Raw genomic sequence first — 15,459 nt, 5'->3', positions numbered from 1 at the left:
GTCGCACGTCGTAAATGAAGCTGACCATAGTACGTAGTAGAAAAAAGTGTCGATAACAGTGCTTCACTATCGCAACTTCGGGAACTAAACATAACTTGGTGCTCTACACCGCGATAACGATAATATGACCTAAAATAAATTTGAAAATAATCAGATAGAAATACAAATACGAATTCCTTCCAACTTCTTCAATACTCTTCCCTTTGGTTTCTCCTTTACTCGCCGAAGGAGAAAATTTCGAGATCCCTTCATTTCTGCCGTTTATTTTCATTTTATTTCTATTTCTACCAATCCTTATTACACGTTATATTTTATTATATTGTTTATCTTGAAATTTGCTTCTTCTCAAGTTTTGCTGGTGACTGGAATATTTCTTCCGCCTGATCTTTCAAGGGCATTTAACATTTTGCAGCGCTTTCGAAAGTCAACGTGGTCCTTGATTAGCTGTAATAATTCATTTAACTCTAAAATGTATGTAAAAAAGAAACTTCGATGCTTCGTTGACATATATGACTTTCACAAATTGTGACTATCATTCGTAAATACCTGATAGTATTTCTTCGTCGTCGAGGCTCTCTTCGTTTTTTTCTTTCAAGTCACGTATCAAAAAAAAAAAAGAAAAAAGAAAAAAATTGTTCGAATAATCTCGGAGATTACAAAGAAAAAAATCTTAGGACACCTTTTTATCTTTAATATTCATTATTACTCTTTCTTGTTTCTTTTTTGTCGTTGTGCATGTTTCGATATAAATATTTGTTCCAAGATTGTTTAAGAGCGGTGATGTACGCGCATTTCTCGAAATGAGGTAACTTTTCATTGACAACTACTTACGGCGTGACTTCGTGAATATCGGGAAAAATCTGTTTCCTAATATTTGTCACGCTGTGATATATATGTGAGATTAGTCGTGCGATCAGATAAGCCGTTTGCTCGATGAAAACACGTAACAAATAAAGTCTACTTGATCTTGTTGTTTTACGACGAGAGAAAAGAAAGATAATGAGTTAGAAAAAATAATGTTCGAGTAAAGAATTCGAACAAATAATCTGTAACCATGGTCTTTGTATCAATCGATCGAGGTTACAAATTACAGAGGCAAAAATTACAACTCTTCGTAATTTTGTAATTCCTCGTCAAACAGGATAGCCAGATAACTTGTAGTTCTCATTAATTCACCTGATGAACTTGGACTAATCTCTTAAACTTGTTACATTGTAAAACATAATATCTACTGACGCTGATAATTTACAAAACCCGAATTGAATAATTCAGAAAAATAATTTAAGCGATGAAAAATATAAAAGAGCAATTTCGAAACTTTGTTTCGCGAATGGAGTATGTTATAATACTTGGATAATGTAGAAAAAGAAAACGATCTGAATTCATGCACGTGACGATTTGAAACATTGCAACATTTGCAACATTGCTTTGTGAAGGGCTACAAAAATATAGTTTTTGCTTATAGTGCCCAATGAGAATCATTGAAACTTCTCATGGCTATTGATAGTTGTATATAAAGCAGGCCGACCTCGCGTATAATAATCTCGCCTGACATTGGCATGGTGACTGACAGAGGCTAAAGCCATTCGAACTCGTATTCTCAAATACTCAAGTAAAATCAAAAGCATTTCCCCGCAGTTTTCCGATTTTCTTTCTCGTCACGGTTCGATCGTACAATTTCCAACGTGCGTACTGCATTAATTTAACAATTTGGAATTTGTTAGAATCACTAGATCTTGTTATCTCGATTATTTACGTTAAGATTCGATTGTTGATTTCCAATGGAAAGTTTCTTGCTGTCGTCGCTCGCGATATCGCTACAAACGAGCATAAACGATTCCATTCATTGATCGCGTGTGCGTATCGTCAAACAGATTCTTCCACAAATAGAGCGACAAACCGAGTTGTAAAATTTTTTTTCACTTCCAACCTGACTCCGACTCCTTGAGGCTCATGCTCGTGAGTCTTTCGCAAATTGACTTCCTCGAGTTATTAATCTTTCAAATGCTTCGCAACAAGTCGACTCGCTCGAAGGAAACTTCAATTTTTTTTGAAATTATACGTATAATTATATAAATATATTAATACTATAATTATTTGACAAAGTCAGTTTCATTTGAAATTATATGTATAATTTCATGTATAATTTATATAATTAATATAATTATACGTAATTAATGTATTTATATAATTATACATAATTTTATATTTATATAATTTAGTTATATAATTATACGTAATTAATATATTTATATAATTATACATAATTTTATATTTATATAATTTAGTTATATAATAATATAAATAATATAAATAATAATAATAAATTATATAAATATTATATAATTATGTAAAATTATATAAATATTATATATAATTATATATTTAATTATATATATAAATATATTTATTATTATATATTTTATATAAATATTATTATATATTTATATGTATAAATATATTTATTATTATATATTTTATATAATTATATAAAATTATGTATAATTATATAAATTACGTACATTTATATTAATTATATACATTATATACGTGAAATTATACATATACGTTTCAAATGGAATTGACTTTGTCAAAATCGTCGCAGTTTCGATTCTGTTTGAACTTCCAAACTTGCCCAAACGATAAATTTACGGAGATGCAACGTTGCTTGACCTCGGATGAATCTCGACACCAACGTGCCAAACAAACGCGTCTCACGCTTCAACGAGTCTCGTGTGTTTCGGCACGCATCGCGGAAATTTTCCACGACTATCGAGAAGCTGCTCGTTTTCGAACACCTTATCTACGCGAACGTAAAATTGGGACGTAAAATTCACGTGAAATTCACGAGCTTCTGCCACAGGCGTTACGCGCGTTCGTAACGAACGTAATAATCGAATGGGAACTTCGAATAAATCGCGTCGCGTCGCAAACTTTTTTTGCCAGATAATTCGTCGGGACGCGACGATTGATTTTCACGCGAGTAATAAAAATAGAAAGTGATTGACGATCGATCGGAAACGAAATTTTCTCGTGCCGTTCTTGTACCTCAGTGTCTTCTTTTGCCATTTCCAATTTTAAATTTCCCATTTCTTATTAGACAACAACGCCCTTGTGCGTTTCATTTTCCAGAGAGAGAAAAGATTACAACCAAAGAAAGAAGCTTCCAAATGGCGTAAAACGGACCTTTCCAAATGGCGTAAAATGGCAAATTATTCGAATGCTGTGCCTTAGTTTATGGCGACTGGGAATCCATACTATTCATGCCCAGATGGCCAAAAATGACCATTGTCAAATTGTCGACACACCGATATTATTGGATTCTGTGTCAACGGAGTCAACACACTAGAAAAGTTTATTCCCTTACAGTCATGGTCGTGTATGAAATACAATGATATAGAATGGTTTACAATGTTTAATGCTCTTGAATATGATGTAGAATGATTTAGAATGTTTAATGCTTTTAATGATACAGATTGTCTCTATAATGATTTAGAATAGTTTTATGCTTTTAATAATATAGAATGTCTCTATAATGATTTAGAATAGTTTTATGCTCTCGAATGTCTCTAAGGCATGTCCTTATGTATATTTGGTTATCATCGTCAAGTGGAAGGGGAAGGAGCATAGATGACCAACTATTATAGGACCTCAATTTGTAGAAATTTTGTTAAAGGATAGTTGTTCATTTAAGTAATTAAATAAAAGAAAATTTGTTTAATGATGATTATAAAGTAACGTTTTCCATTATTTCCTTAATTGCTAAACTCGCTATTCTCAATTCACTCTCTTCTCTCTCTCTCTCTCTCTATCTCGCGCAACTCTCAACTCACCGTTTTCTCTCTTTCATTCGCTCTTTCTGACATCTCGACACTCACTCTCTGTTCTCTCTGACTTCTCGACACTCGCTGCCTTCTTCCTCATCTGAACAAAATTCGACATTCATACACACAAACGCATCCATACCCTTAATGTCTCTTAAACGCTAGACCTAGGAGGGCTAGCCATAAATAATCCCAAGTCCAAGGCCTAATTTTCTCTACTGTTTATGCTACACAACTTGGGACCGCATCTGCAAATGTCGGGCACTGGAGAAAAATTCTGGGCCCTTTCTCAGAATTTGCTCAACCCACACTATTATCTTGCCTTATGATTAACTATTCAAAGTCCACTTTTATGTTGCTAGCTCATTGTCAATATTTGCATAGATTCAATATTGTCCGGGTTGGTCATCCAACAATATTAACCAAGTACTAATACCAAGCCAATAACTGTTTCTCTTCAATTAATTCCTGCAAACTTTTATTCGTAAAAAATAAGATTCAGTAATTGGTCAGCTAGGCCCCTTTCCTTTTCTCTGCGACAAAGCAAAGTAGAGAGACAACACATGTGTCGACGACTATAACCAGACCTTTTTGTAGCTTGTAATAATTCTTAAACTACTTCAGCTGCTAAACAGCAGTTGGTTCTGTATTACTCAAGTAAGCAACTGATCAAATCTTGAAAGTTATAAAGTGTTATTCCGTTATGCGGAGTAATCCAACACTTTGCCTTCAGTAATATTGACCGGAAATTAGGCGTTCAGTCAGTTCGTTCGTAGGCGTATCAAGTTTTATTCAGAGAAAATTCGAAGATACACTATTTGTTAGAAAAATTAATAAAAAAAAAAAAAAAAATGCGAGTACTCCACAAATGATTATTTTGTCAAGATTCTGGGATAAGTATTGTTCATTGTAATCCTCTTATCAAAAGCATCGTTGTCTTTTCCACTCTGTGGCCTGATCTGAAGTATTCACGCGACGCTCGGCGTCCTTGGTCTCCAGAGTGCAATCCAAGTGCAATCCTGTCATCGCGAGAGTTGATTCTGGGATTCTAGACAGTGCACTCCTGATGGCCATCGGCGTCATTTTGTACAACTCACGTGCAGCCAATTGCATTCGAGTTTTATAACAGAGTTCGATAATTCTTACTATATACTTGGGTTACATAACTTACTAATTTGTAATTTATATAAATTATACTTTACAATTTATAATTATATTTTATAAGTTGTAATATAAATATAATTTTTTTATAATTTATAATTATATTTTATAAGTTATAATATAAATATAATTTTTTTATAAATTTTATAATTATATTTTATAATTTTTATATATTTTATAATTATATTTTATAATTTATAATATAAACATAATTTTTTATAATTTATAATTATATTTTATAAGTTATAATATAAATATAATTTCTTTATAATTTATAATTATATTTTATAATTTATAATATAAACATAATTTTTTTATAATTTATAATTATATTTCATAAGTTATAATATAAATATAATTCTTTTATAATTTATAATTATATTTTATGAGTTATAATAATTTATAATTTATAGTTATATTTTATGAGTTATAATAGTTTATAATTTATATAAAATATTGTATTTTATGAGTTGTAATAATTTATACAATTATATTTTTAACTTAGATAAATTTCTGTTTTAACGTTTTACATTATACTTGAACGAGTTGCATTGTACAATCTATATTTCTAATTCAGTTCTTACATTACACGCTGTTAGTTTAATTCTTGTATCATACTTACTGTTAATTCAGAACTTTGGTAAATTTCTAATTTAGCAACTTTTCCCAATTGTGGCTCTTAATGTATCCTTTTAATAAAACATATAAATGAAAAGAAAATCTCGTTGGAAGGACATAACTTTGAACGAAATAAAAAAAGAGAGAGAGAGAGAGAGAGAAATTAGCTGATGTTGGGAAAAGTCGCTAAACTAGAAAGAAACAGCACGCACGTTCTTCGTCGTTTTTCAGTTTTACGTTGTTCGAAAACAAACAGAAAAAGAGAAATCCATGAGATGAAATACGACTGTGGATGGTATGACGAAGATCTACAACACGGGACGAAACACGACGGTGGCAAACAATGGCGCGACGACGCGAGGTAAAATGTGAACAACGACACGTGCCGCACGTGGACGATAGTGATACGCGCGTGATTGCCGTATATCAAGCGGCTAATCCGCTGATAACTACCGTGGCCAGCCTCTGCTGCCTCGCACACTGTAAATAAGAACGCACGTAGCTCGATAAAAATCGAGCTTGTGTGCCAACGGAAGTGGGGAAAAAAAGCACCGTGATTCCTCTGGTTAAACCATCGATCAAATATCAACACGCGCATCTTTCGAAAATTTTTTTGTCTTGCATTCGATAAATTTATTGCCACGACACAGTCGCTTCGGTGATACGCTCTTTTCATTAAACGTGATTAAAGCAAGAATATCGAATATCATTCAATACCATGATGATGGTGAAACAACAAAATTTTATAAAAACGAAATATTAAAATTTATAAGAAGTTTGATGAGTGACGAATGGGTTTCAGGAAGCTTTAACGATTTTTCAACAAGTTTGGTGATTCAGGGACGCGACGTAAGATTGAATTATAGTCTTTGTTCTTACGTACATTTGGAGTTATTTATCGGTGACCTAGTTTCGCCAATTCTTTGGCCGAACGTGATAACGATTCTCGGAGGAATCTTGCACATTCTTTCGTTGTCATAATTTCATCACAGTGTGAAAAATTGGTCTAATCTTAAAAGGAGTGGAGAAACAGGGATTCGATTCACTTAGTTTAAATAGAAGATTTAACTCTCTCGTCACGTCTCTGTATTCGTTTTTTCTTGTATCGTCAATAATTATTATACTTGTGCGATTTCATAATTTCACGAAAATAATTAAAATAATGGAACCTAGTTAAAATTATTAATTATTATTATTATTAAATTAAATATTAAATTAAATATTTATATTTAAAATAAAATATTAAATTAATATTAAATAAAATATTAAATTAAATATTAATTATTGAAGGACATTATACACTTTGAGTATTTTATATATTTTTCTTAAATGCATAAAAATTTGCGGTCTATTAATAAATAAAATAAATTCCTATCGATTACTCATACATGTCTAGTTCACAATTACGATTTCAGAAACACGTAAGTGCAACAGTACTTACTTAATGAACGTATTATCATTTCTTCGTAATAGTAGAATCATTAAAAAAAAAAAAAACGTAAGAAAGAGATGTAATTAATTTTTTATCAGAAGATATCGCGAGCTGGCGATATTTGTTATGTTAGTCTCTTTCTAGTCTCGTTTCACGGTAGTTCCCGGACGAATATGTAAATTTGCAAATTGTTTTGCAAGACTCCATTGGCTAAACGGCGCGTCCCCCAACGAGATTATGCATTTTACTAGCGTCAGAGGTCATGCAGAATATCTGTTCACTGATAACGCGTTTTTTGAACGGACCGAATCGTAAGCGGTGAACCGTGCGAAAGGGATTTTAGAGTAGCGTTTGTCAATCATTTCTATTCATATTCAGAGAGATTGAAAAAGCTTAGATTGAACAGGCAAGTATCTAAGCTGTCGGACCTAAGTAGCGTGAATCTTTTGATTTCGAAAAAAAATTTGAAACGTGCCACTATTTATTTTAAATCGAGTAATTTCGAATCTTCGAATTTTGGCATTTAAATCACACTGATAGTTGGAATATTTCTAGCTCTACACTCACGGAAGTCATTAATCCACGAGAGTGGAATCGTATCGCCGTATCAGGATGTTACATTACGATTACATCACGCCATAATCTTTCAATAACGCCTCAATTTATTGATAGCACATAACAAAGATTGATAGTTAGGGGAATAGCAAGTTGACAGAGAGTTCAATTGTTCGCAACAATGAATCCCTTGCACGGAAATATCACCATTATAGAATTTTGCAATTCATTGGATAAATTACGTTCGAGCTTGACATCATTGTCCACTGATAGGGTTATTTTTTCCATTAAAAAAAAAAAAAAAAAGAAAAAATGACACGCCCTTTTAAATTCATATATAAAATGATGAATAATTGTTGTGATTATTATTTTTACGAGTTGAGTGATTTCTTACAAGTGACGCTTCAAAAATTTCATAATTTTGCAGCTCTGCCAATGTAAAAATGAACAACGAATGGAAAAATTTAAAATAAGAAAAAAAAAAACTACCACTATGATTTTTCGCAGTCGGTAGGACTCGAACCTACGCTCCCAGAGGGAATCTGATTTCTAGTCAGACGCCTTAACCACTCGGCCACGACTGCTTCAGAGTACAGTGTAAGAAAATCAGAAAATATATAACGTTTCTCTTGTCGCAAAATAGAAAATTTTTGATTGTATTTAATTTAATAAAAAAAACTGATTAATTCACTATATCTACATGTTTAATCACACCGATTAAATCTTTAATTGACGAATAGTTTAAATTACTACAAATAAGTAAAACAAAAGTTAATAACAATATAATTATTGCAAGTAAAACAAAAAGTTAATAACAATATAATTATTGCAAGTAAAACAAAAAGTTAATAACAATATAATTATTGCAAGTAAAACAAAAAGTTAATAACAATATAATTATTGCAAGTAAAACAAAAAGTTAATAACAATATAATTATTGCAAGTAAAACAAAAAGTTAATAACAATATAATTATTGCAAACAAGTAAAACAAAAAGTTAATAACAATAACAATAAAATTGTACTCTGCTAACATATAAATAATTTTCTGCCTTCTTAAACGCTGCGTTAACTATAACTTTCGGATAAATGAGAAATGTACCATTGTGGAATATACATTCACGTAAGTTTTCTCATACTTTTCAGTAAATAAAATCGACGAAAAAGTGTGGGACATAGTCGGCAGAGGAGACAATGAATATATTAACTTGTGAAATCAGAGATTGTATTTCAGTGGATCGATACAATAGAAAGATAACAGACAAAGGACGCAATTAGAAATCGAAATTTATTTAGTAGACATTATAATATGTTGATTATCTACGTTAATCAAGTACAGCGAAACCAAGTGACTTGCTCTGTCAGAATTTTTTTTTTTCCCCCCCCCTTTTAATTCATCCTGCTAAAAAAAAAAAGAGAAAAAAAAAAAGAAGAAGAAAAGATGTCCCTCGAGGTTGCGTTAATTAACATCGATGCTCGAACCTCGTTAGAGTTCCCCCTTTTCGTTATGTCTTGCGACGTCTTATGAAAATCGAAAAAATGACACACGCTTACAGTGTACGGTGTACTTCCTGTCCAGCTGGTGAATGCAAGTCAGAAGGATGTTTTACAAATAGAATATGAACACTAGATAATTATCGTAGAATCTGATCAACAGCGAAGAGCGAAATTTTCACTCGCGACAGATTCAATGGAATGACCGACATCGTCATTTATCGTAACGCGACTTCGCAGGCTGTAGAACATATCCTTTTGTCTCCTTTTCACCTTGAAAGCGAATGCTGTCGATTATTCGAGATTACGTTCGATGTTGATTCAAATGTTCTCTTTTTCTTCTTCTTCTTCTTCTTCTTCTTCTTTCCAAATGTCTACGCGCCTCCAAACGATTGCATTCACAAGAACCTGTCGAGATAATGTCCTAACTTCGAATATTCCCCCCCCCCTCCCCCCACCCCCTTCGATTGAACACAGAATCGCATAACCTATTGCTCGCGAGCCTAAACTTGCTTACTGAAACATCCGAAAAGCCCCTCGTTCGTTCTCGCTTCCTCGCTCGCAATTTACAATGTAACGAACTCAACCCGCAAAAGTTCATCGAAAGTTCAGCGTGCACGTTCTTCCCTCTGTTATCGATCATTCGAAAGAGATGAAAAATATTCCAACAACGTTCGTTCGTTTCGTTATATTTCATTTTGCTTTTTTCCCTCTCACCTGTACCCTCTATTTTTCACCTCGTTCGACAGACGATCTCAAAGATAGAAACTCACTCGCGGCGAGTCTTATCTCCGAGGTTTGCTTAACCTTTGACTAACTTCCTCTTCTGCATACGCGTTTTTAAGTAACTCGTCGTTATATTATACCTATAATTAGTGTAGTGCGGCCGTAAACGTATATGTACAATCTTATAACTGTCGATTCGATCGATCGATCATCTGCACAAGATCAGAGAGATACTTCTTCTTTCTCTTCTTCTTCTTCTTTCTTTTTTCTTTGTCTCTTTCTCTCTCTCTCTCTCTCTCTCGCTCTCTCTCTCTTTCTCTCTCTCTCTCTCGCGCGAAATCGATCTGTTTCACTTAATACGTAAATTACAAGACGTCGCGCGTCGGACTTCGCGTTTCCTTTTCTCTACGAAGCTTACAGTGCAACTCGGGATTGCAATAACAGCTAGACAAAAATTCTAAAGTCACGCTGCGACCTCGATCGGTAATCGATGCCGGTGGCGTTCATCTACAGCGATTATTCGGTAATTATCTGCGCGATTAGCGATATAAAAAAATGTCCCTTCGAATTTGTCCGCGCGCGAGAAAGAACGATCTGCGATTATTTACAGACACTGAGTTTCTTTTTCCCATCCCTTCTTTCCTCTATTCGCTTCTTGCGTTTCTATATTCTCCTTCCTTTGTTTCTTCTCTCGTCTTTCCTTCTTTCTTTCTTTCTTTTTTCTTTTTTTTTAATTTAATTATTATTATCTCTACGTATAAATATATGTACCTTTTGTTCGTAGAAGATCGGGTCACGGAGAATTTTTAATTTCTATCGAACGACTAAATACTTTGAATCAAGAGGAAACTTATCATTTTTTTTTTTTTTTTCATATTCTTCTTCATCTATCTTTTCTTCGCAATTTTCTTCAGCGTTTTTTTCAGTCAAGTGCAAAAATAGATACTTTATCGCCTCACCAATATATTTTTTTTTCTTCTTCTGCATCTCTTCTTTTTTTTTTTTTTTTCTCGGCTCTTCGTCTAAAACTGAATACAGTGTAGAATAAATAATGTTCAGGAAATGTTCCAAGAACACCTATAGATCTCTTTCTAGATAAATACGAAACGACGACAGCGGGGGGGGGGGGGAGAGAAAATTGATTCTTTTCTCTTCTTTCCTTTTGACATTGTAACAGAGATCGTGATTTATTGATATTCATTCGTCGTGAACGCGAATTTTGATAATTAACACGAGCTCGACTTGCAATAGTTCGGTGAACCAAAGAACATCTGCTGAACACGGGACGCCAAAGTGAGCTAACCCCCAACTATCTCGCGAATGTTTCTTCTATTCTGGTATCTCCGAAGCGCAAGGTAACGAGACGTAAAAATTCGCACGAGTGGATCGATGCAATGGAGAAAAAGAGAAAAAAAAAAAAAAAAAAAAAAAAAAAAAAAAGAAAAGAAAAGTATCGACATGTACTTATACAATGGATCGAATGGAACCTACTCGTTATACTAAGGTATTCGAGTTTAGCGATTAAAATCGGCCTACGATCGTCGAGGGTGTAGCGCATATTTGAAATATTCTCACGAACCGTTCTCGAACAGTATCGCGTAGATTTTGGCTTGTCCTAATCTAAGTTTCGCTCGAAAAAACGTCGCGCTCCAGTGGAGGGGAGCAAAGGGAATCTAGCGGTTCTACGTTCAAGTTTGGAATCTCTTTCCTCCGTTTTCTCTCGCGATCGGAAGGGCTGGTCAACGTCTCGCGTTCCCCGTCTGCGTGAAAAAATGGGATTGTTAATCGCTAGAATCGCTTCTCTAAACGCTAAGTAGGCTAGTGAAGTATTTTTTCCTTTACGCCTATTTGGATAAGTTCCGCGCTATGTTGATCGATACCGTAATACGCGCACACGCAGAAGTGAGCCTAGAGCAAAACGCTACCACGCTTCATGGATCGATTTTTACCACGTTTGTTGGATCACGTTGTTAGTGCAGTCGTGTATTCGTATTATGTACATACAGGGCGGTAGATGAAATATACACGCGCGTCTCGTCACCCTCGTCACGATCACATTTCACGTTCGTAAATTTTGTAATCGAGGGATCGTTCGATCGTTCGGCAGGGAACGAAGAGCAGGATACTCGAAGCATAGAAAATAACGCGTTCTGTACAATTTCTTCTTGCCTTCGAAACTACGGTGTGGCGAATGAAACGTCGAATCGAACGGATCCCTCGAATCCACGATCGAACGCGATGAAATATTGTTTCGAACGGTGGTTCGCTAAACATTTGATCTCGGAAAAATTGAGCGAAGTAACGTTCCACTGATACAGTTTGATGGATTTGCTTTTTTTTTTTTTTGGCGGCAATTCGTTCCACTTCAAAGATTCATATATAGATATATGTAATCGTTAAATGACGGAAATTTGCATTGAGACCGCCGCGTATATCGAAGGATGACGAGCGAAACGCTTTTTTATCTTAAGTAAATTCATACCTATAAATGTGACACGAATTATTTGTACAACATTTGCGGTTCGAAATTGGATGGAATTTACGAGAGTTAAGGCTCGTTAGTTATTCAAAAAGTTATTCAAAGTGATTTCATCGAAAATCGAAAAATACGTTGAGGGAACACACCTCGACGAAATTTATCTTGTATTTTCTTTTTTTTTTTTTTTTTCACGATTACGCGACGCGTTAACAGAGAGAATTATTACAGTCGATCAGAGACGAAGAAATAGGAAATTTGATAATTTTTCTCTATCTCGCAGAAATCTTTTGTAAAACACTTTGTCTCTCGTTCGCTTTAAGAAAGTGGTGATTAGCAACGAATATTTATAAAGTGGTCCTCTCGGAGCCTTAACTCTGTAGAAAAACATGAAACAGTACTATTAATCGTAATACTCTCGCGGTATTGCACTAGAACATGATTTAATGAAATATTGCTCTTTCCGTGACCACCGTTGCGGTGTTATTCATATTAGTGGCAGTGCCCAATTACTGTTGTTCTCTTCAGCTTCCTACCTCGAACGGGGCGAGCGTGTCGAACCAACGCGTTGACAGTTTTTTTCATGTTTCTCACTTCTTCCTTCTCTCTTACTATCTATGAATCAGTCGCTCGGCACTATTAAAGAAAGAAGAGGCGTCAGTTAATACGCAAAAGCCGACGTCACTCGTTCTTCAAAATTAGAAAAAAAATCACACATGACCGATTCTCCTCTGAACAATACTTCTGAAATTTCTTCTTTTTACGTCCTCTCTTTCTCTTCGTGAGTGGAAAGCACGTGATACAAGACGAACGAGACGATCTCGGTGAGAAAGTGTGTCGAAAATTCTGAGATTTCAAGCTTTTTTTTTTGTGTGTGTGTTTTTTTTTTGTTTTTTGTTTGCTTTTTTCAGAGACTATTTCAATTTCGACTGCACGTAAACTCTGAGAATTACTTTGAGAAATTATTTCAATCGAGGAATGTGTGTTACTTCTCATTTCTAACGTTCAGACATCAATCAGTGATAGATGATGGGATATCGGGATGAGTAGAAGCTGCGTTTACTTGGGGATGTAACTGAATGCGCGAAAAACGACAGAAACAGAAGCAAATGTACACTTCATTCTCTTTGCACAAACGAGGCGCAAATGTGGAAAGGTGGCGTCAAGTTCGAGTCAACGATGTCAGCTATAATTTTGCTTTATTCATACTTCAAATTAGTTTAATTTAAAAATTACAGAGATCATGTTTTCGTTCATGGAGATTGTCACCAACGACAAAAAGAAAGAAAAAAAAAAAAAAAAAAACAATATACTTGCGAACGTGTATAGTTATATGCCTACAATATAATTTACAAAAAAGAAAGAAAGAAAAAAATAGAATAGAAGATAAAAGAAAATTCGGATAAGAGAAACTAAAATATAATAGATTAGCAAAGTAAATTATAAGGGAAGAAAAAAAAAAAAAACAAGTAAATGAAAAGGATCGATGTTGCGGTGATGGTGGTAGAGTAATGGTGGACGAGGTCGATCGCCGTTACTAGGAAAAGTAAAAATTATCTTCACTTCTGTATAAAAAATTTCTTTCATTGACGATCTCTTTTTTTCTTTCTTCTTCTTCTTTTTCTTCTTCTTCTTCTTTTTCCTACGATTTAAGTAAAGTCTGTCGTTCCCTTATGTATTATATAACGAATCAGATCTTCGTTCATCATTTTTTTTTTTTTTCCATTTATATAAATAGACGTGCGTTTATCGATACTTTTAAAAATTTGCTTATTACATCGTTTACAAAAATAAAATGAAACGCGGGACAATTCATCCTATCTATGAATGAAAAATAAAATTTCCTATCTAATCGAGGCTAAAGACGCTCATTGAGTCTTAACTAAAGTGTAAAAGAGAAAGACGTGTCGAACAAACGATTCTCCAAGAATTCCTATCGACGATTGTTCGCGGACACCTGTAAATTTGCGACTTATTATCGATCGTGCTTTCACGTTTCGTTCGATCTTTCTTTCATCCCCCTTTTTCCTTTCCCATGTATTCACCTTTCATCTTAACCATTTTATTTCCTCTTTCTTTTTTTTTTTTTTCTTTTTTACCATTTTCTCAACTCTATTCTTTTGGAAATGCACAAGGAGAAAGAAACGGTGCCATTAACGATCGATACACGAGACACGAACGCATCTTCAATGCGTTACTACGTTATACATCGTCATTTACGTTCCTCGATCTTCCAGGAAACGGTCGGTGACGTTCGAAATCGTTCAACTGCAAAATAAAAGACTTGACGTCGTACTTTTCTCACTCTTTCCAAGCATTCACACTTGTACTTCGCTCCTTTTAATTAAAAGTCGTCATACTTCTTCTCGCGCGTACGCTCTTTCTCTCTATTCTTTTTTTCTTCTTTATCTTTCTCTCTCTCTCTCTCTCTCTCTCTCTCTCTCTCTCTCTCTCTCTCGCGTCCTTCTCGTTCAAATCTCTATCAGACACACACATTAACTAAAGTTAGAAAGTTATTATATATCTATGTGTATTCCCGTTCAGTGGGATCGATCCAGCTTTCCTTGCGCGAAATTGGCGAAGATAGAAAGCGATTATCGGCCGTCCCTAGCTCTGATGGTCCGATGGTCGTTCGAGATCGATGCCACTGTCGACGTGACGGTCGTACGCCGACGGTGCACGTTATGGAGATCCTGTTCTAGCTTGTCGAGGGTAGCCAGCCCGTGAACGCATACGACGCTCTGTGGATGAGGATGACAGGGATGCTGGTGCTGAAGCACGAGGGTTGTCGTCGTCGTCGGTGGAGGAGGCGGCGGAGGCGGTGGAGGATGAGGAAGGGAAGTGAGCCACGTCACGCCTGGCTCCGCTCTGTGTCATTTGCTGTTCTGCTGTAGCGCCGCGTTGATTTGTGCCCACAGTTCTTTGGTACAGGATTGAGATCTACAAACGGGAATTACGTTTCCAATATTAGTTACCTGTTATTGTTTCATAATACTAATATACCAGAATGACCATCATGACACTATGATTGCAGATATTATATTTAAATATTAACACTGTCATTTCTAATTCATGTATTCGTATGAAATTTAATATATACACAGATATAATTAAATGTTAACAAATATAACAGCGCACACATATGTTTGTAGCTATTCCATATCATAATATTTA

The 15,459-nt window shown here is 34.6% G+C and overlaps 1 protein-coding gene and 1 non-coding gene across 2 annotated transcripts in view; both read right to left on the bottom strand.

The window, feature by feature from the left end:
- Positions 1 to 8,092: 8,092 nt before the first annotated feature.
- On the bottom strand, positions 8,093 to 8,174 carry Trnas-aga. Its single transcript has one exon. It is a non-coding gene; the product is annotated as a tRNA-Ser (tRNA).
- A 1,261-nt stretch (positions 8,175 to 9,435) lies between these two features.
- LOC122532835 (zinc finger SWIM domain-containing protein 8 homolog) overlaps positions 9,436 to 15,459 on the bottom strand; it is a gene marked incomplete at its 5' end in the record, with an annotated part of 119,777 nt that continues 113,753 nt past the window's right edge. Inside the window, one exon of the mRNA XM_043661947.1 lies at positions 9,436 to 15,225. Coding sequence (XP_043517882.1) covers positions 15,159 to 15,225 — 67 coding nt within the window. The remainder of the gene's footprint in view (positions 15,226 to 15,459) is intronic.

This window comes from Frieseomelitta varia, unplaced genomic scaffold (genome assembly GCF_011392965.1).
Source record: "Frieseomelitta varia isolate USP_RPSP 00005682 unplaced genomic scaffold, Fvar_1.2 scaffold_476, whole genome shotgun sequence".
Lineage (NCBI taxonomy): Eukaryota > Metazoa > Arthropoda > Insecta > Hymenoptera > Apidae > Frieseomelitta > Frieseomelitta varia.
The sequence above is the reverse complement of the archived record's forward strand: the minus strand, read 5'-3'. Positions and strand labels throughout refer to the sequence as shown.